Genomic DNA, 22,072 nt, shown 5'->3' on the forward strand with positions numbered 1-22,072 from the left:
CCAACACATAGACAAAGTAGTGATTTAAAATACCTGTATGAAAAGTACCGCTGTATGGTTTACATGCCCTTTAGCAATTTATAGTTATTTGAACTCTTTGCATCGTGGAGAGAAATGTGAAGATACCAAAGAATCATGCTAAAATACCTCACACGAGTTCAAATCACTACTCTTGAGCTTTTTACTGAATAGGGGAAAATATTTAGAGAACTATAACAACTTACATTGTTCTTAATGTGAAATTAACTAGATGTAGGTCATCGTTAAAGTGGAGAAAACCTTGCTTATTATACCACCAAATGCTAGAGAAACTTGGCAAAAGTAACATCATATCCATATGGAAAGATAACTACTTTGAAAAAAAAAAACGTTCCCAGAAAAATGAGAAAAGCTTTAAAAAAAGTCCTACTGATGTTTAAAGTGGATAGGTTTAATTTGAAAAACAAACAAAAAACCCAACATATTTTAATATTATGAATGTTACTGAGAAACAAAGTACATTCAATTGTTGAGGAATACTATATATGAAAAGTAGTTCAGATGTTCTCTCCAAAGAGAACTATCCTGGGAGAAGCTTCCAAAACTGAGTGACATACAGCCAGTCTCCTTAAACTTCAGCTATGGCACCTGCCATGTTAGATGTCTGGGGAAAAAAAAGGTATTGCTGATAACAGTGAAGTTTATAAGGACAAGAACATAATCACTGACCACAGAATAATAATTAACAGCACATTCCCATGTTAATTTCATTCTCCTGCTGCAATTATTAGTAGGCCATAAACACCCATGAAGGCCAAGGAAGCATTATTGCTAAGCAGCACAGCCAGCTGTCTTAGGACAGGTGCTGTGGATGTAATGTGTAAGTATAATACTTGTCATTTTACAGTTTTTAGAATGAGCCATCTACGTTTTATAGATGCTATGCTTTTATATAACCAAAGCTGTAGGGCAAGTCCACAGTATAATCAAACTAGTTGTTCTGTGCATTAATTCTGCACCAAGGTTTGCTTGGAAGAACCGGATAACTTTTAGATAGTATAGTCAGTTTTCTAAAGGCTGTAAGGAGGACAAACATCTCTATTTTAGTGGTGAAAAAAACCTCAAAGGAAACTCAGCAGCCTGACACTTTTAGCAAACATGCATAAGCTGTGCACTTAGGAAAAAGAGAAACAGAAGACCCGTTTCAGTCTCATGATCCAAACGCGAAGCAGCACCTTCGTTAATTTTTGCTCTAGTTAATAGTCTAAACATAATAGTCTAAATGTGTGAAAGTTTACACTCTTGCTGTTCTCTCCTGAAACTTTTTCATATCCAGTTAATGATCTGATGCTTTCCAAAATGCATGTTCCTCTTTAATTAACAGATATTGTACTAGGCTTTTGAAATAACTCATCCGTTAGCAGCTCAGAGTATTTCAGAATCTGTAAGCGGCACGTCCTTCTGTGATTTCTCAAGGCAGACTTTCTATCTCTTGTGCTACTTATCAGCAAAGTGTGACTTTAGACAAAGACTGTCTGACACTCTTAGAATAAGGACCTTCAGTTTAAACAGTCGAATAAGTACACATTTGGTTCTCTATTGATTTCTGCATCTCTCAACATGTAACCAGGTGTATTTGCATTTCTCAGTGATCTTTCAGGATAATTTTGAGAGTTTTGATTTTGCTGTGAAGATGGAACACCAGTTTGAGTACCTCAACATCTCCCAACACAATGAAATCCCATATCTTTAATATGAGAATCAAGAATTTCTATATGGAACTACTTTATGAAGGAGACAAATAAATCAGGATTCATCTCTGAGAAAGAAGAAAAGGAACTTGTAGAATGTGAGCAGTTCGGAGGCACACACACACACATATGAAACATTTCTCCATTTTGACATGGTTAGAATCAAGTGCAACAGCTGAAACCTAGAATTTTTGAAATCGTTGAATTATTTCATATTTGAAAAGCTTTACTCATATGCAATGATTTTTTTTGTGACAATTATCATTCAAATGCATTTTTGCTGAATGCTAAGATTCAAAAGAAGTTTGAGTGCCGCGTGTCATAGAAGTGTCACAGCCTGGACAGTGACGTTTTAGAGGGCTAGTCAGGCATACACATAATTTGCATTGTTTCAATTCTATCTTACCTCCTAAGTAAGTAGAAATCTACATTTAAAGAGTCGCCTGCTTTCCACATGATTAATAGTACGCTTTGTGCAAAGGAGAAAATAAATATATGAATATAAGCAGCATCTACCTCTGGATAATGGATTCCTCCATTTAAAATTTCTTCCTTGAAAACTGGCTGGAAAAATCTGACATACCTTAGAGGAAGAAAAACTAGATGATGAAAAAGTGTCTTGATGGACAGCGAGCTGAACACGAGTCAGTACTGTACCCTTGCAGCAAAGACGGCTGCAAGAGTATCCTGGACTGTGTTAGGCAAAATATTACCAGCAGGTTGAGGGAAGTGATCCTTCCGCTTTGCTCAGCATTGGCAAGGCCATGCCAGCAGTACTGTGTCCAGATCTAGAGCCCCCAGTACAAGAGAGATGCAGACATACTAGAGAGTCCAACAATGGGCCACAAAAACAAGAAAAGGACTAGAGTATCTATCCTATGCTGAAAGGCTGGGACAGTTCAATCTACAAAAAGTCTTGGGGATGATCTCATCTGTGTACATAAATCCCCGAAGGGAAGGTGCAGAGAGGATGGGGCCAGGCTCTTTTCAGTGGTGCCCAATGACAAGACAAGAAGGAATCAGAACAAACTAGAACACAGGAGGTTTCATCTGAACACCAGGAAGCACTTCTATATTGTGTGAGTGAGCACTGACACAGGTTGCCCAGAGAAGTGGTAGAGCTTCCCATCCTTGGAGATTCAAAAGCTATCTGGACATGGTCCTGGATAGCTTGCTGTAGGTAGCCCTGCTGGGGCAGGTGGTATTGGACTAGATGGCCTCCAGATGCTTCTTCCAACCTCAATCATTCTGTGATTCCAAGAACCTCACTGGTATCATCTTCTCATCACTGCAGCACTACTACCTCACTTCCCTAACCATTTTGAAAACTGTCTTACAATTATTCCATACTTCTTAGTCATGAAACAATTACAAGAAACTTTATGATCATATGAAAAGCCTGATGTTGAGTCAGTGCTAGATTAGACCTGCAGAGATACAAGATCATTAACAATATCCCTGTTACAGGATCCCAGTTCTGAGTAGCTTGGCAACCACTTGAGGACCAGCAGACTCTGAGGAGACAGTATTCACCAGTGGTGCTTCATTGTCCTCTTCCGTTCTCCCTCTCCTCCACCCAAATACATTCCAAATAACTTGGAAAAAAAACCTGTATGCTAGTCCTGTGTTTATCATAAGAGCACCAGGGCACAGTGATGGGCAGACAGCGAGATGACTTACTATAATATTTATTTTTCCCCTTGCATTTTCTATTGTTTTCAAAATCTTTCTGGTATACTTTCATTTCTCCCATCCGCCACAGCTTCCTTCTAGGAGAAGGAATCAGCTTTTGGCATATGGCATTTGAAACATGATGCTAATCCATCACGTGCTTCTTCCAGTGATAGCAACCACAGAGAAAAACAAACTTCCCTTTTCAGCTGGTCATTGAAGTGCACAAGATAAACCAATTACATGCTTCCCAGATGTTGAGATGCCAGTCATAATCATTCACTGCATATTCTCTAGTGTTTTACAGACTGATGCATCAGCTCTCACACAGAACAAAGACCATAGCTAAACAAACACAGGCTATTACAAAGATAAGATATTAACAGATCTATCTTTGCAAAACCTGAAAATTTGAACCACTTACCTCCCACACAACTATGCATACTAAAGACCATAGAAGAGATAGAAAACAGGAATGGCTTTGCACAGCCTGGAGTATTTTCTGAAGTCTGTCCTCACATGGAATTTGGGAAGTCAGGAAGGAGGGCTACTTGCAAAATTCTGGAAGTGAGAAAGTTTTCTCAGGGGCTCATGAAAGCTTCTGGAATAAAGTCCTACAGAAATTATGGAATTCAAACTTTCACCGGCTTTCCTTTCAAGTGAAGCATTCACTTTGTTCGTCTGGGCTTCTTTAGCATATCTCTAGTTTTATGCCTACATTTCTGTACGTGGATAAAACAAATTTTCAAACAAGAACATGCAATACTACACCACTGAAAACACCAAGCAGGACTATGACAATACAGTAACAGAACTGAATAAATTACATTTCCAGCTTTCTGATTTTTTCAATACTGCAGCATTTAAAAAATGGCTCACAGATCTACAACTGAGGATAATATGAATTGCCTTGTCCTTGGTTCTTGTTCTTGACTTTCATGAAATCTTAAGCCACTGTGAGAGTTGCCAGAGAGGCATACAGTCAGGAAAAAAAACTCACAGTAAATGTCACAGCAAGAAAAAAAAACCACAAACTTACCCTTTTTTGTAAAGACCCAAATTCTAGATCCTATCTGATTTAGGGCTAGAAATCAGATGCAGCTTTGACAAAGGTTTTTACGATTACATCATAATCAAGCCTAATATGTATGAAATAATAAAGACAACATTTTATTAACAAACAACATTGCAGAAAAAGTAAATGTTTATACACATTACAAATAGCTCAGCTTTACCTAAAATTGTAATTAAAAATAAAATCATGTTTTGTACATTAAACTTCTGTAAGGCTGCTTGTTTTTCCAGGTAAACAAGGACTTATTTTATTGAGAATTGGTTTTTAAATACAGCAGCTTTAACTGGGAACTGCAAGTGTAATTCATATAGATAGCCAAGAGATGGTTTTCTAATGTAAATGTAATTTATTCAGTGTAACTGGATGCTTTATGGCTAATAATGTCATCATTTTCTGAGTACAGAGCATATTTTATCATGCTAAAAGTATTTTATCTATGCTAAATCAAAACTTAAAAAAATAGACAGAAATAACATGCTTACATGCTTGAAAAACATTTCATTTAGAAAAACAATCTCTGCCTCTCCACCTAAATACTTTACAGTTTATATTTTTCATTGCTTTAGGAGCTCATAAAGAAAATATAGCAAGCATGTTTTATTTAAGAACTGCAAAGCAGCTAACTTCAGTCAACTACAAGGTTAAAAAGGATATCCTATGCCATATTTTCAAGTACAAAGATTTGGGGTGTAGTTGAGGTTGATGTTTTTGATATCATACATTCTTATGAAGAACATATTACAGGGTTAAAGCCAACTGTAATATTGCAGAGAAAAAGCTATGAGGCCAGCTGTAACCCCTTCTAATCTCAACTTAATGACTATTCAGATTCACTTTCTTAAGTATCTCTCACAATTTTCTTAATATCCACTTGTACACTGTGTACCAAGATGACTAGTGAGCAGCTGGAAACACAAATGTAATTTAATGTGCAACTTAACTAAATTTGTACTAGGTAGATTTCTACTAACAGCTTGAAAATTTAGGCCATTAAATTCATTAACAAGCTTGAAGATATGAACGTCTCATCTACTTAATTGAGTCCCCATGTAAAAAACTAATTGATGCATATGTTTCACTATGTAGCTGATTTTACCATTCATCAGTGACACTCTTACAATTTAAGTAATTTCCCACAAGAAATTTTAAAATAAAGTGGTGTACTGCAAGGTATGAACATCTAAATTATGAAAAAGAAATACAAAGTCACGGTCACTGCCCAGATGTAAGAGACTACTAGAAGTGATAAAACTGGATACAACACTGAACACATAGCAAAGGTTAAGTGGAATATCTGAGTTTACTTACTTAGCATTGATGTATATGAACCTTATGACTGATCAAAGACAGAAATAGCGTTTTATTTTGGACTAGCTATAATCTCATCCTGTGGCTTGAAAGTTCATTAGCAGCTCGAACACAGCATGGAAGTTCTTGCAGCTAAATCCAAGCCTAAACTCATGTAAAGCACGGTGAGCATTGACAACCTCATGTGTAGCTTCAAAGACACACCACTCCTGATCTGAGCTTAAAAACAATGTAGACAGAACGCCTTAAGAATCAGAGCACACCACTGCTTGCTCCTCCTAAAAGCTCTGTGCCCCATACACGGACATGGCTGCTTCAATTTTCACTACTTCTTTTTAACATTTACCATCATGCGTGCTAGTTTCTTCTGTAATTTGGTTTTGAAGAAATTTGAAAGAAATCATGCATCTACACAACTCTAGTACTACTGGTTTAATCCATTAAGAATCCCTATACCTCACAGTCACATTGCCATTGTTAACCCTTGTCGTGACTTACACCAGCTTTGGAAGTGTGACCAGTGATCTGAGTTTACCCAAGTGTAAAAGGAAAAATGTCCAAGAGCTCCACAGAAAAAAAGAACCTACATTACATCAAGTCCCTTACAAAAAGGTGGCTATTTTACGTAGATTGCTCCTATTTATTTCCATGGAAATGACAACAGATAAAAAGAGCACACTAACACTACTTGACAGAACAAATTCTCACCTACAAAACACGACTTTTCAACAGTCAACACTATTAACTACACACTGCAACTAGCGATGAACAAGAGCATGTATGCCGCACTTGTAAAAATCTAAACCAGTGCAGGCGACCCACTGTTTCACAGCTGCTATAACAGTGTCATTGCTAGGAAGATGTCGTCCACACAGCAGACACTACTCTCAGAACAGTCCTCATAATTTTCTGAGCAAAGCAATATTTTTATATTATACTTGATTATAATACTGGTTGGTAATGATACTAATACATTTGGAATATGGATTATTACACTGATGAAATCACAGTTGAACACGTGATTTGAGAGCATATAAAAGATCGTAATTCTGCACAGCAGAAGTGATAACAAATCAAGTAGCAGCTACAAAACTTTTCCTTTTTGGAGATGAATGACATATAAAGCAGAAGATTCTCCAAAACCAAGCGAAGAATAAATCAGCTTCATTACAGAAAATGTTATATCATGCTTTTTGCTTTTTTTTCCTGAACAGTTGGAGCATTTTAAACTACAAATTACTGATTTCTAGACTTGTCCACAAGAGTTTTTCTATATGTGGTCATAAAACTTAATTACCTTAAATGAGGAATAGAAAGGAAAACTTCTTTACCATAGCAGCAGAAAAAAATTAAACATAAAAGCTAAAAATGGAGGATATGCAGATCTGCTCTGAAGGTTTAAGATATTAATAGAAAGATGACTTCTCTCTAAAAACCAAGCAGATTAGGATAGCTCATATATCTCAAAAATCCCCCTGCGGAACAGTTTGCTCAATCAGATAGCGTATAATAGCAAATAAAGAGGAAAAGTATTTTTCACTGAGAATTTTTTTTTTTTTTTTAAACTAGTGTTATCCATTCAGCCTTTCTGAAAATAAATGTTTAGTTCCAACATCCTTTTACAAAACTGCTATCTCTTTTTTGTGGCAAGTACACACAGACTTCTATTTGTTGATTAATTATTTTAAATTTTTTATTTTTGTTTTTAAACAGAAATGTAATGCTCCTTCAGCAATCAGTTTAGTCAGGCATGCCTTAGTTTTTATTGACAGCTTTAATTTCAAATAAAACAACATACAAAAAATATCACTATACATTTACGTTCCTTAGACCGTGTCTACCTGCCTACTTTCAGCATCTTTTCATCTACCTGTGGGCTTACGAAGGTGTTGAAAACCCTGTCCTCTGTACCTTCACTTACTACTGGCAAAAACAATGCTCCAAACCCCCTCCAAAACTCATACTTATTTCTCAAACCAGCATTTTCAGAAGATCTAGATATCCCCTTAGATGTAACATACCATAGCTACACTTCCTATCTTTTTTTGGTGACTGGAAAAAGGGAAACATCACTCCCATTTTAATGAAAAGTAGAAAGGAAGACCCAGGAAACTACAGGCTGGTAAGCCTCACCTCTGTGCCCATTAAAATCATGGAACAGATCCTCCTGGATGTTATGTTAAGGCATATGTGACGCAAGTAGGTGATGTGAGAGAGCCAGCATGGCTTCACCAAGGACAGGTTGTGCCTGACCAATCCAGTAGCATTCTACAAGGAGTGATAGCATCAGTGGACAAAGGAAGAGCAACTGATGTCATCTACCTCGACTTCTGCAAAGCCCATGGTCCCATACCATATTCTTATTTCTAAATTACAGAGGTTTGGATTTGAAGAGTTGATAACTCACAGGATAAAGCATTGGTTGGATGGTTGCAGCCAGAGGTTGTAGTCAATGGATCTATGTCCAGGTGGAGAATAGTAATGAGTGGTGTCCCCCAAGAGTCTGTCTTGGGATCAGTGCTCTTCAACATCTTTATCAATAACACAGACAGTGGAATTTAGTGCACTCTCAGCAAGTGTGCTGTTGATGCTGAGTGGTGCAGCTGATTAAACAGAACAAATCACAGACTCTTTTGAGTTGGAACGGTCCATTAAAGGCCATCTAGTCCAACTCCCCTGCAACGAACAAGGGCACCTATAGCTAGATCAGGCTGCTCACAGCCTGCTCCAGCCTCACCTTGGATGTCTCAAGGGACAGGACACCCATCACCTCCCTAGGCAACCTGTTCCAGTGCCTCATCATCCCTACTGTGAAAAACACTTCTTCTTATGTGCAATGTAAATCTCCCCTCTTTTAGTTGGAAATCATTTCCCATTGTCCTGTTACCAAACACCCTGCTAAGAGTCGATCTCCTTTTCTACAGCCCCCCCTTTAGATATAGAAAGGCTGCTATCAAGTCTCCTCAAAGCATTCTCTTCTCCAGGCTGAACAGCCTCTGCTTTCTCAGTCTGTCCTTGTAAGGAAGCTGTTTCATCCTTTGGATCATTTTTGTGGCTCTCCTCTCAACATGCTCTAACAGGTCCATGTCCAGATGAAGTCACACCAACATAGAGTAGAGGGCAGGATCACCTCCCTTGACCCGCTGGCCACAATTCTTTTGATTCAGCCCAGGATATGGTTGGTTTTCTGGGCTGTAAGGGCATATTGCTGGCTCATGTACAGCCTGCCATCCACCAGTACCCCCAAGACTTTTTCAGAAGAACTGTACTCCATCCTTAGATCCCCCAGCTTGTACTGATAAGAAGGGTTGCCACAACCCAGATGCAAGACCTTGCACACGGATTTACTGAACCACATGAGGTTCACCTGGGCCCACTGCGTGAGCCTGTCTAGGTCTCTCTGAATGGCATCCCATCCCTCGGGCATGTCAACCACACCACACAGCTTGGTGTCATCCACAAACTTGCTGACAGTGTACTTGATCCTACTGTCAATATCACTCATGAAAATGTTAAAGAGCACAAAGAAGGAGTGCAATCGAAAGGGACATGGACAGGCTTGAAAAGTGGGCCCATGAGAACCTAGTGAGATTCAACAAGGCCAAGTACAGGATATTACCTTTGGGTTGGGGCAATCCCAGATGTGTACAAACTGAGAGAAGAACTCATTGCAAGCAGCCCTGTGGAGAAGGAGTTGAGGGTTCTGGTGGATGAAAAGCTTGGCATGAGCCAAGAACACGTGCTTTCGGCCCAGAAGACCAGTTCCTGGGCTACACCAAAAGAGGGGTGGCCAGGAGGGTGAGAGAGGTGATTGTCTCCCTCTGCTCTGTCCTCACAAAGCCCCATCTGGAGTACTATGTCTAAATCTGAGGCCCCCAGGACAAGAAAGATTCAAAGCTGTTGGAGCAGGACCAGAGGAGGGCCACAAAGATGATCAGAGGGGGAGAGCACCTCTCCTACAAAGAAAGGTTATTGGAGCTGGGCTTGTTCAGCCTGGAGGAGAGAAGGCTCCGGGGAGATCTCACTGTGGCCTTCCAGTACTCGAAGGGAACTTATAAGCAAGACACAGACCAATTTTTTACGTTTTGATAGTTATAGGACAAGGGAAAATGGTTTTCAACTAAAAGAGGGGAGATTCAGGTTAGATGTTAGGAAGAAATTCTTTACTCAGAGGGTAGTGAGGCACTGGAACAGGTTGCCCACGGAAGTTGTGGATGCCCCACCCTTGGAGGCGTTCAAAGCCAGGCTGGATAGGGTCCTGGACAGCCAGATCTAGTGGGTGACAACTCTGCCCATGGCAGAGAAAACTAGATTATCTTTGAGGTCTCCACCAACCAAAGTGATTCTATGATTTCTTGAAGAGAAAAACTCCTCTACTTTTATAAGGCACTCATTATAGAAGATTGGAAATCTAATTGAATATTGAAAAAAAGTGGAAAAATCAAATATTTGGCACAGGAAGACCTCTAGAGACTATCGCCTTTCTGCTATCCAAAGTTTCTAGGAAGATTATGCACAACACAGCACAGCAAATTTGGTATAATCTTTTCACATATATCAGTTCTGAATCCTTTGTAAAGAGATCTATGAAGCATTACAACTCTTGAGCTTCTAACAAAGAAAGGAGAAATGAATTAGTTATTATACATAGTCCAGGCATGACTAAGAAGCAGAATATTGTTACTCTTTTACAAATATCATTATTCCAAACATTCGTGTGTAAAAGAGCTACATGACTCAATCTTGAAGGACAAAATGATTTCTGTAAATCCTATGAAAAATAATTCAATCATTGTAGTAACTTTGAAATAGCACAGAGCATTAAAACCTTAAGCCTTTAACAAAGACTGTTCTCCAACTAATTTCTGTATGCATTTATTATGGATAACTTCAGAAAACTCAGAAGTGAACCCCGTTTGGGCCAACTGCCCTAACACATACATTTTAGAAAGAGAAAATAAAGGGAATATTAAGTGGCAAGATCATTCAACATTTCCATGGCATGTGCATGTGGGAATTCTATAAATCAGGCATGGAAATATGCATTTAACTCACTAAGTCACCTGAAATTTAGATCAGAAGAGAGAATACATCACTGACTTTGCGTTCTTCACACTGCTTAAAACAAAACAAAACAAAACCCCTAAAAACAAGAAAAAACAACAGTTTTTCTGCCCAGGTAAGGAAAAAAGGCACAGAACATAACAGTACTTTAAACAGAAGTGAACAAAGCTCTAAAAATAGCCAAAGGCTGATTACTGCCTGGCTGGGTGGGAGGGATGGCACAGGGGTGTAGTGAGTTAGACGGATCTTGTATGTCATTAACTCCCTTCATTGAGCCCAATAAAGCTAATCAGAGTGAAAATCCCAGAGAAACTCTGGTCAGGATCTTTTTTGAAGGTAGATATCTCCTTGTAGAAAAATGCAGGAATATTAGGCTGGTTTCTGTATTTCTGTAATCTGCTCCCAAAGGACTCATTCCTTTGCCTTGCTTAACTAAATGACTTTCGCTTATGAAGGCTTTTCTAGAACACAATGTAACTGCTTGTAGTTTCTTCTCATAGCAGAAAACAAGACCAGTGAGCGGTCATTGTAGTAACTTGTAACTTGCCAGGAGTAATAAAATAGCCTTATATTTCTTCTTGGTGCTACAGAAGCAATAAATAGTTTTGCTCTAAAAGAATGATCTAACACCATGATGAAAGATACACCTAAGTGTTACTTTTGAGTTCACTTCTGTCCCACCCTTCTCCTCTGAGAAATACCCAGATACACGCACTGCCTGCAGATGACATTCTTCAGGGGAAATCTCAAGCTAGATGTCCCATTTTTCCCCAGTAATCAGAAGGAAAAAAAAATCATTTTCTCTGATAAGACGGATTTAAAATTATATTACTTAATAGCCTTAAATGAGTTATGGAATAACAGCATTTTGTAAGAAAAAACAGTGATGCTTTACCTCACTACTGAGGAGACAAAACTCCTCATTTTGTTACACTGCTGCGCTATTAAGGAATTCAGCATATAATGAAAGATTAGATGTAAGAGAGCACTGACAACTAAAACCAAGGAAAAGCTTTAAATGAGGTAAAAATCCAGGGGACAATCCTTCAGACGGGTCTGGGGCAGCAAACTGCAACACTGCTTACACTCGCAATTGAAACATACTTTTTTTTTTTTGTAAGAACATAGAATAAGTTTTTCTAAGTATATCTGTGGTCAAATGGCATCCTTAAAAAGAAGAAAAAGGTACCTAGTTTAAAGAGAGTAAGTGGGGTAGAGAACAGAAGCATGTTGCTAGGTAGATGAAATTTTAAGAGTAAGATTTCCAGTTTCTTTCCTCCATTTTTTTTTTTTTTTTAATTCTCCACTGATAATCATAAAATGAATCCAATATAACAACTGATTTTGTCAGTGACTTTCTAGACATTTGGAACTACATTCCAAAATTGCTGAAACCCTCCTGCTTAAAAAAAAAAAAATTTCAAATAAGTAAGTAAATATACACTTAAAATAACCCACCAGTATATACTGGAGTTTTATCATAAAGATTGCTAATTAAAGTCACTTAAAATATGGACAGTGTTTCACTCCAATCAATTCTACTTTCCACAGAATAGAGGAACTGAAAAATGCATATCCTTGATTCATAGGCCACCCATTACCTGAGATCCAGCACTCTAAAATCAAGGGCTATCAAAAGTTAACAAATAATTCTTTTAAATAATGACACCCCATCTGACCCTCTCTCCCATCCCCCCTTTTTTATTAGTAGAACATTTTCCTTTCAGCTTAACTGGGGGAACCATTTTTACTGAAGTCTTCCAAAAGCAAAGAAGTGTGAAGTGCAGAGCAAATCTAGAAGTATCTCAGCTCTAGCAGTTAATGTCTGCCAAAGATACAATCCACGTGAGTGGAGTTATATAAGAAGAAAGCATTGGGCAATTTAGTGTTACTGATTCCACTTGAAAATGTTTACCTGAAGACCATTTCTGGAAAGACAAATATCTTCAATCGCAACAGTTATTACCTTCCAAAGTCTCCCTTCCGTCCAGCTTGCTTTTTAACCTTTTAAGTCTGGAAGGATTAGAAATCTAACATGCTAGTAGATATGACTGTATTGTGATTTCTAGTTGGTACAACTGCAAAAAGTTTGGGCAGGTATTTTAGATCTTTGTCTCACATGAAAAAAATATTGTAACAGGCTGAAATTTAATAATTATGCGGCAACTCTCCATTATCTACCTCCTCACACTACTAGAATTCATTATAATAAGATATAACTGCATGCAGATCAAGAAATATTTTGACAGTTTTATAGCAGTATTTTACTACAAGCCTAATTAAGGATAATTAGACTACTATTCCGAGAACACTAGTCAAAAATAGTGTGAATACTCAGGGTGAAGACAGCAATAGAGTACACATCCTAGAAAACACTTATTACCACGGTACTGATTTTGGGTGGAAATTCTGAATAACAAGAGCTTTCAAGTAAAAATGTTCCTAAATGGAAACAATGTTTATAATGTATACTCATTCAAAAACGATACTTCCCTGAACACCAAGTACAGAAACAAATCATGTTTTGCATGCCCAGAGAGGCCTCTTCCTTCTCAGTCTTCACAGTCACTTCCAAACAGAAGTGACATTAAAATTCTGCAGAACATCCTGCTTATGTGAAAACAGAAATATATGCTGCCAATGAGAGCACTTGCTTTAGAAGCTGATCCTGGATTTCAGTCTGGGAATGTTTCATCGCTTTTTCTAGAAAAAAGACTACATGAAGCTGCAGTAACTTTTTAATTGCCTGTGTCCACTACATACAAAGACTGTTTACTTCAAAACTGTTAAAAATGCAAAGGCATTCAATCATGTAAATGTCCTCTTAGCTTGTCTGAACTATGAGAACTACTGTTATATTAGGATTAATTTGTGCCACAAGGAACGACACATAATCTTACAGGTTGCATACACAGAATGCAATACACACTTTTGTTGAAAAAAAGGTGCTGGAAGTTTCAATTCTCAATGACTGAAAATATCCTTTTGAATATCTACTCTTAACTCCTCTGATTCAAAACACACTAGTTCACATATAGTATTACCAGCATCAGTTAAGTTTGAAGCCAGAAAAGAAGCACCTGTGATAAGCTTGAAAACCTCTGATCACCGTTTTCCATTACATAAAAAGCATCAATTGCTTTCTCATTACCTGAAATACATGTTTCTTCTCCTAAATTTTGAAGTCTGTAGAAAATTAGACTAATCATGGTAATAACTACAGAAACAAACCCAGGCTGTTCTGTGTGAAACAGGGCTTTCCCAACAACTTTAAAGTTTAGAAATATAACTATCTATAACATTGAAGCTGAAGTATATGGAGGGGAGAGCACAAGCTTCCTCTACTTGCTCTACCTTAACAATAGGAATTTCCAGGAAAATACATCCAAACTGACAAATGCCACCTAACAGTGAAAATTTCCCAAGAGAATCAACTCTCCTGATAACTAGGAAAGGACGTGTTTGCTTATCAGGGATCTTTAATTCTGTAGAGCTTAGGATTGTGGGGTTTTGTTTTGTTCTGTTTTCTTTCCCTACTCAATGATTATTCATTGCTTTCAATGGTGGGTTTCCTCGTTTGGTGAGGAATCTTCTTAAAATGGATTAATGATCAGTGTGCCTTGCAGTATTGAAGTAGGAAAATGGCATTTATTTACCAAATTATAGCAAGGAACAGTAGTAATGAATACTTAGCTTGATTGTGGATGCATGACCTCACTGGCAGTATCAACAAATGGGCTATATTTGCTTCCTGAAGCTTTTCAGCACCCTTAATTCCATGCAGAGATTTCAAGGCATCAAAATAAGCTTCAATACTCAGTCTAATTCACCAACATCTAATTGAAATGTTGCTTCTACAATGCAAAGACAGATGTAACAGCTTTGTGGGAACACATTTTTTAAGCTGAGACATTTTCCTCCATAATCCCACAGCTGTTGCCATGAAAGGCCAACAGCCAAAAAAAGTGCAGTTTTAAAAATTTACTGATACTACAGTTTGATCCAACTCCAATACTTAATTCCGGTTCCCAAAGAAGAAAATCTGAACGTAAAACTTACAAAAGGTCTTATGTATTGTATATGACTAAACGCAATTCTGCAAGAAAAATCTGTTGTTCAGAACAACCACACACCAAAAAGATTCAGATTAAATGTCTGAAGAAGTTATTTGGAAAACAATATATAAATGAGAGCAAAACAAAGTTGAATTTTTCTTCAAACAAAATTTTCCTATTACCTATAATGAGGAGTCATTGTTTACTTTATGCTTAATTCTGAAGAGAAGAAATCCTAATGTTTTCTTAAACATTCAAGAGCTGACAGAAGACAGAAATATTGATCTTTTCATTTTGTAGTTACCTGCCCCTTTAAATAAAATCTACTTGAAGGGCAAAGAACAAATTAAAGATATCATTCTTTAAAGTTAATTTTATCCTCTTGTGCATCTTAACAGTTTCTTAACAGACAGGTTCTTTATCATACTGCCTGATGATTAAGTGAGCTATGCTGATGCAGCAAATGATACAGGAGGCAGGAAAAGACGAACTTAAGCCACAAATATTTAAAAATTTATATCTTAAACTTTTCTATATCATAAAGATTAAACCAACACTATATGCATCATTTAGAGAAGGATTCTGGAAGACTATATGGGGTAGTAACACTAAGACTTCAATCAATTCAGTGAGTTACACGGATGATAAAACAGAAGACCCATGTTCCTTGGCAAAACGTTTAAAATCCCACAATTTTTTCAACTAAATTTGAGATATACTGTTGAAAATACCCTTAACAGTCAACAAGACCTAGACCATATAACAATAACAGTTAGTCCTGTAATACATTTTGAACACAAATAGAGCATTTTTGAAAAAAATCAGATAAGTATGAATTACTAACATAAGGATTACTGTCTGAGAAGCACTGAAATGTGAAAACTTAAGACCCAAGACTGTTAAAGCAGAATGTCTCCAGAGTGGGAGCTGAAAGAAAGTTATAGGAACAGCAGCAAATACACTGGCTCAATTAGCATGAGATGTGTCAAACAAGATTTTTTAGGAGTTTGCAGAAGAATTTTGTTGGCAGCAAGAAAGAAAGCTGAAGTGTCATTTCCATCTTCAAGCGCAGTGGCTATTAAAAGAAATTGCTTTTATATTTGAAAAAAAGAAAACACTTAAAAGAAGCAAAGACATTCTGAAGGAATACCTTTCCTTCTAGAAATTTAGACTCTCTTTGAAAGATTTCAGTTGACTACCATGCTAGTAAGTAACTTAAAATACATAGGTCACTCCAAAAGTAATGCCTCCCATTTATTTCCATGAAAACTACAACAGGCACAAAAGAATACAATAACACTATTCGATAGAGCAAATTCTAAGCTAAAAAAACTACTTTTCAGCATAGTTACCACCATTAGCTATGCATTTTTGTCAGTCTTGAACAAGAGTATGCATGCCACAATCGTAAAATTCTGCACCAGCAGAGGTGACCCACAGTTGCTGTCACCACTGCTGAAACGATTGCTTGGTCTATGCAGTATCCCTTTAACATGACATTTATGAGATAAAGGCAAGCACTTATTAACTTACAAAGAAGCCGGTATTAAAAGAAAACAGATATCATCCCATATGCTATCAAATTCCAACCTAACTGTATACTATCTTTCAAAATTCACAAAAATGAGAGGATGTAGGAAAGATATTGTACCTTTTTTTCTCAAAAATAGCTATTACATTTCTCAAAAATTATTTTTTCTCCATTCATGATAACTTTTTACATGTCACGAGTCAGGGAAATGATCATGATATTCTGAAGATTTCCAGACTAAAGCCCAGCTAATGCCAGTCTAATAATAATAGAAGTGCTCAACTTCTATATTAAAATGATATAGTTTCCTTGTAACTACTGAAGAGATGCAAGTGGAGCATTACTTACAAGAAATCTACAGACTGCAGGCTGCATCTCTTGTAGGAACAAGCTGAGCTAAAATATGGAAGTAATGGATCATGGATAATATTTTTCTTCATTTAAAAAAATGATTTTTATTGTATAGATTCTGGAGACATTAATAGTTAAAATATGAACACAAGAGCGATCACAGGAAGTTGTGAAATAATGATTTAAAGGCCAGACCAACAGTAGATTTACATAATGAATAGCTGGGACTGGCCTCTACAACAGGAACCTGTTGTTTTCTTAACATGGCAAGAGGAAATGGTGCTCATGGCAACAAATAAAATGCAACTCCAGGTTATGTAACTGAGCAGAAAAAATTGAAAATTACAACCTAACACCCCAGGGACTCCAATTTTCAGAACAGGAGTTTTAAATCTGCCAGAACCTGCATAGTGCTTTGTTTTCAGAAACGTAGTCCCCATTAGTGGTCCAACAGTGTGGCTGCCACATACTGCCTAGGAAGTAGTATTTCTGGGTAGTGGACTAAGCTCTTGGAGGTTTTAATTCTGCTGTATAACAACTGTTTTAACATTATCCCTCTTGCACAATATATCATTAGCACACGTAACACAAACTGACCATGAAGGCATCAATTTAAAACTTCAAACTAAAAATGGAAGTAGGATGACAAGGCAGAAATCATGCAGCATTTCCTGCCTAGTAGACACTGGGTCAGCATCTGAACTAGCACTTTGTGTGCGTGTTTGCTAGCACTCCATTTGGGTTCAATCTTGGATGCAACTTAACAAAATGACAGGGGTTGACTTAAAAGGCAGAAAGGTCAGAAATAGAAAAGTTACTTAGGAAGCCTCTCAAAGACTTTATTCTAGCAGCAATACTACTAGATACACACATGGCGTTGCATTGTTTTGAGTGGAGAATTATACCCATGCTCACTTACAAGCTTTCCTAAGTCGAGAAGAAGTTAATTACAAATGTACTTGCTCTTTGTAAACCAAACATGGGGAAAAGTATTTGAAAATAATCCTTAATGGTTTTTTTTTTTTTTTTTTTTTTTTTTTAGGATAAACTACCAGTGATATGCCACCAACATTTCTTGCTACTTCAAATGGAATTCTAAAAATATTCACTGCTGGTTTGTCTTTCTTCTTCCAAACTCCATTCAGGAGGCAATTTTTTAAAATTCCAATTTAACTATATGAAATGGACTAAATTTTTATACCTTATGCCTACTAGACTAACTTTTTCCCTATGTAGCTCATTCTCCAAAAACCCCCGACACACTGCAACCAAAATCTCCTCTTGAGCATCTCTGTAACAAATTATGTGGTGTTTTTCCTCTTGCATATCATTTGTGCAGTAGAACACAAGTGAAACTCACAACTACCTCTTACTGTGCAGAATCCAATAACTTTTACTTGGACTGTGATGCTTGCTTCAGTCTGTAAGCCAGCACCTCTAATTTATCACTGGCTCACGAAAGTCAAAATAATATAAGCCACTGAAGTCCTACAATTTTACCTGCCAGTAAGGAAAGCTATTAGTTTACGTGAGCTATTCAGCTTCAATTCCTACCACTGAAAACAGCTGTAAGTGAGCAGAAAAACTACAGTGCACAGCCAAGTCATGTTAGCATTTTTAATGCTTGGTGGTAACAGGATGACAATCCCAGCAATTCTAAATTAAAACTAGTATAATTTTTGTCTTATATTGTCCTCTCTGGATTGCTTTCTCTGTGCTTTTAGGCTTAAAAACTTCAGGGACTGCAGATTGAGAACGCTTAAGCAATATATTTAAAATAGGCATTTAATTATCAAGTTCTAGCTTACCAGCAAATTAGTTAATAGTCATTAGTCGACAATCTATAGCGGGACATTCAAATCATTTTTGCAGAAAAGACTATTAAGTTTAAATGAGTTTCTAAGGGACTAAAGCATAAAATCATCTTAACCTCATTTTTATCAATTTCCCATTGAAAACTTTCCATAATTCAGAATTAGAGAAATACAGTTGCCCAAAACTTTTTTATCTCACTCAAAGTAACACTACAGAAGTTTTCAACTGATAGTTATTATGACCATTTCTTTAAAACAATCCCAAAACACTGCAGAAGTAAGCATGACAATTTCACTCACTTACAAAAAAAAAAAAAGGTAGCTACAAAACTAAGGTTGACAATAAAGACTACGTGGTCAAAAAACATACTGAATAATGCTGCAACACAATAAAACATCATTAACACTTTTCTTTACATATGACAAACTCATACCTGGGTACGCTGCCTGCTAAGCTTTTTTCACTTGATGATGATGATAACGATGACGACGATGATCTAGGTCTCTGATCTGTTTTCACTGCTGTAGTCTCTGTTGCACTAATCTCAGGTTTTTCACCTTTCTCTTCTGGCTTTTTTTTTTCACTATCACTTTCATCACTGCCTTCTCCTAAGATGTCATCAACCTGCCAAAGAGTCAAGAGTCAGTGTGTCCTTCAACAGGTTTTAATATAGTCAATATTACATAATTATTAGACAGTTAAGTAATCATAAAGAGTATGCTTCTCCTTGTCTTGACTTTCTCCTTGAAAATTCAAATTAAGCACAAGTACCTTAAAGGCAACTTCTGAAACAGCTCCAGTAACATTCTATTCAAATTAAATATATTTAGTCTGTTTAACATAAGAGATATTCACACACAGGCTTCAGTCACATCTGAAAGTGTTTACACAATTATAGTAACATTGAAGCTGTAAATAAGAAGTATAATACGGAAAATGTTGTCTCTTTAGAAATTAAATGAACAGTACAAAATACTATCACAGCATGTATTTATCTGCCTAGCACAAATGCTTCTTTAAGTCTCTAGCTAATAACTATTTGTATACTTCCAGATATTCCTAAACTGACATGTAACTTCAAAAAAGTTTCTAAATATCTCACTATGAATGGAATTAAAGGTAAAGAACTCTGCTGTAACCTATTTGTCTGCTCATGCTAAGTAATAAAGGCAAGGCTATGAAAACAGTTACGTATTTCATTATGCAACTGTTTCTCTTTCTGAAAAGCTGGCACAGAATTTCATACTCTCCCCAAATCATATTAATTAGTTCCATCATGTCCAGAACTACTGACATTAACATTAAAAGCAAATCATACCCATGATCAATTCTGCTGAGAGTCTGCTTTAGTCAGCATGAACGCTGACTTCAGAAAAAAGATAAAAACATGAGAAAACATAGGTGAGGATCCCACAGGAGAACACGGAAAGAAACTGAGTGTATTTATGGATATTATTATTTTCCTGAAAGCAACTTATCTCTCAGCCTAAGTTGAAATATGTTTCTCTACTCTCAAGTTCTCACTAATGCCACACCTGCTTTATCAAGACAGAAAACTCCATATATGAACGTGCACAGAAAGATTTTACATTGGTTTGTAATGGATAATTCTAAAAGGTAAATAAAAGCTGTGAAATAAGAAGGCAAAAAAAGGCAATCTCTTGCCAGTGCCCTACTGCAAATATCGTAGGAGTAAATGAAATACATTTTTCAGAGAAAAATCTCAAGGGATAGCTTGCAAGCAAGGAGGGAGAGAAAACAGGAAATACAGAATTTTGTTAACAGTCAAAAAAATATGCCATTTCTTTTTCCAGCATTCAGAGACAGGCAATATGTACGACCCAAAACAATGAAGATGCTCGACAGGGCAACTTCACCAAACACGTAGGTGACTCTCATGGCACTCCTGATGACTTCAGAAAGATAGAATACGTAGTATTTGTCTTCAGTCCTCTGATAAACAGATGGATTTGGAGGTTTATCTTTCTACACGGTGTAGTCAGGTATTCCTACTTGACTGCTCTAAAGCTTCTCAAGCTTTACAAACTGGTTTTAGAAGTCTATGCTATGCTTGGATGAAATGATTTTTAAACAAAATGAAAAGTAATCTGTTAGGTTCTTAGACCTACAGCTTAAGCTGGTTTTCCATTGGTATTACAGTTTCTGGGATGAGACAAGAGGAACACACCTTTACTAAGAAGGTAATCAGTGTACTAATATCCAGCAATTGACAGTGAAATGACAGCAGAGATCTACAGCTCTGAACAAACTCCTTTCCAGCAAGTCTTGTGTTTAAAACCGCAGACCTTCATTACTAAAGCAATGCTTTTCCAGCAAGATGTTTGTCACAGATGTTTCACAAACTGAAATTGTGTATTTAAAATACTTTGTACAAATGATTTCGCCAGACTAGCAGTTCAGCTATTGCTGTCTTCTTTTTATTTCACTCTTCACAAAGATGACATTCTCATTTAATCTGTAGAACTAGTCAGTAATTCTAACTTTCATGCCCTATTTCAGTGAAAAACATTTAAAAATGCATGTGTGAGCTACATAAATACAGCCAATTTTGAAAACGATTGCTTATGAAAATAACTAATATGGGATGATTATTAGAAGCCACTTCAATTAGAATGGCATCCAAGCTGCAGATTTCTACTTAAGTATCTAACCAAGCAGCAAACTGTGCTGAAAAATACCAGGACAACCATTTTCATCTTTCAGAATTCTCAAGAAATCAAAAATATACTATGTTTTTCTTTACACAAAGAGATTTAAGCCCTTCATTCAAACAAATTAATAGGTTTAAAAAAATCCAAAAGATTAATATTTAAGCAACACTTACCTAGACATAGATATTCACTAGCTTAATCTGCACTGCATTTATTTTAGTGTTCTTTCAATTAGCTGAATAACAGTCTCAACGTTTCTGTGTATAATTACTTGAAGTTATAAAATGTACTTGACATCTTATATTATTATTTTTTTAAATATCTTGAGTTACATTGCTAGCATTCCGCAACTCCAGTGTACTCAGAACTGTTCTTAAGAATCAAACCAATTCAGTGTTTGGGGTTGGTTTGGCTTAACTTTTTTTTTTTTTTTTTTTTTAAATCCAAAACGTGTTTTGGGATTGGTATCTCCCTAACATTTGAGTCATTTGTATGAAGAAGATTTACTTGTTATAAAATGGAACAAATTAGCAGTTTGGACTTGCACGTTACTTCTGAACTACAGGACACGAGCTTCACAATGTAGTAAGTACACGGTATGTGGCTTATAAATTTTGAAGTAAATATGCATAACAGACAGAAAATGCAGAAGATGGAATTAAAAAGCACCATCTTCACTTACTTCTAAAGCATCTGAAGCCACATTTGCATCACAAAGCTGGCCCTGAAACGCACACATCTTCCAGATGCTGTTGATCCTCCTAGTTTTGTCAGAATGAGCGCTTACATTTTTCTTCACA

The 22,072-nt window shown here is 36.7% G+C and overlaps 1 protein-coding gene across 1 annotated transcript in view; it reads right to left on the reverse strand.

Moving 5' to 3' along the window:
- CTDP1 (CTD phosphatase subunit 1) overlaps positions 1–22,072 on the reverse strand; it is a 104,770-nt gene that overhangs the window by 15,680 nt on the left and 67,018 nt on the right. The window contains exon 12 of the mRNA XM_021387559.1: positions 19,034–19,224. Within this exon, the coding sequence (XP_021243234.1) occupies positions 19,034–19,224 (191 nt within the window). The remainder of the gene's footprint in view (positions 1–19,033; positions 19,225–22,072) is intronic.

This window comes from Numida meleagris, chromosome 2, assembly GCF_002078875.1.
Source record: "Numida meleagris isolate 19003 breed g44 Domestic line chromosome 2, NumMel1.0, whole genome shotgun sequence".
Lineage (NCBI taxonomy): Eukaryota > Metazoa > Chordata > Aves > Galliformes > Numididae > Numida > Numida meleagris.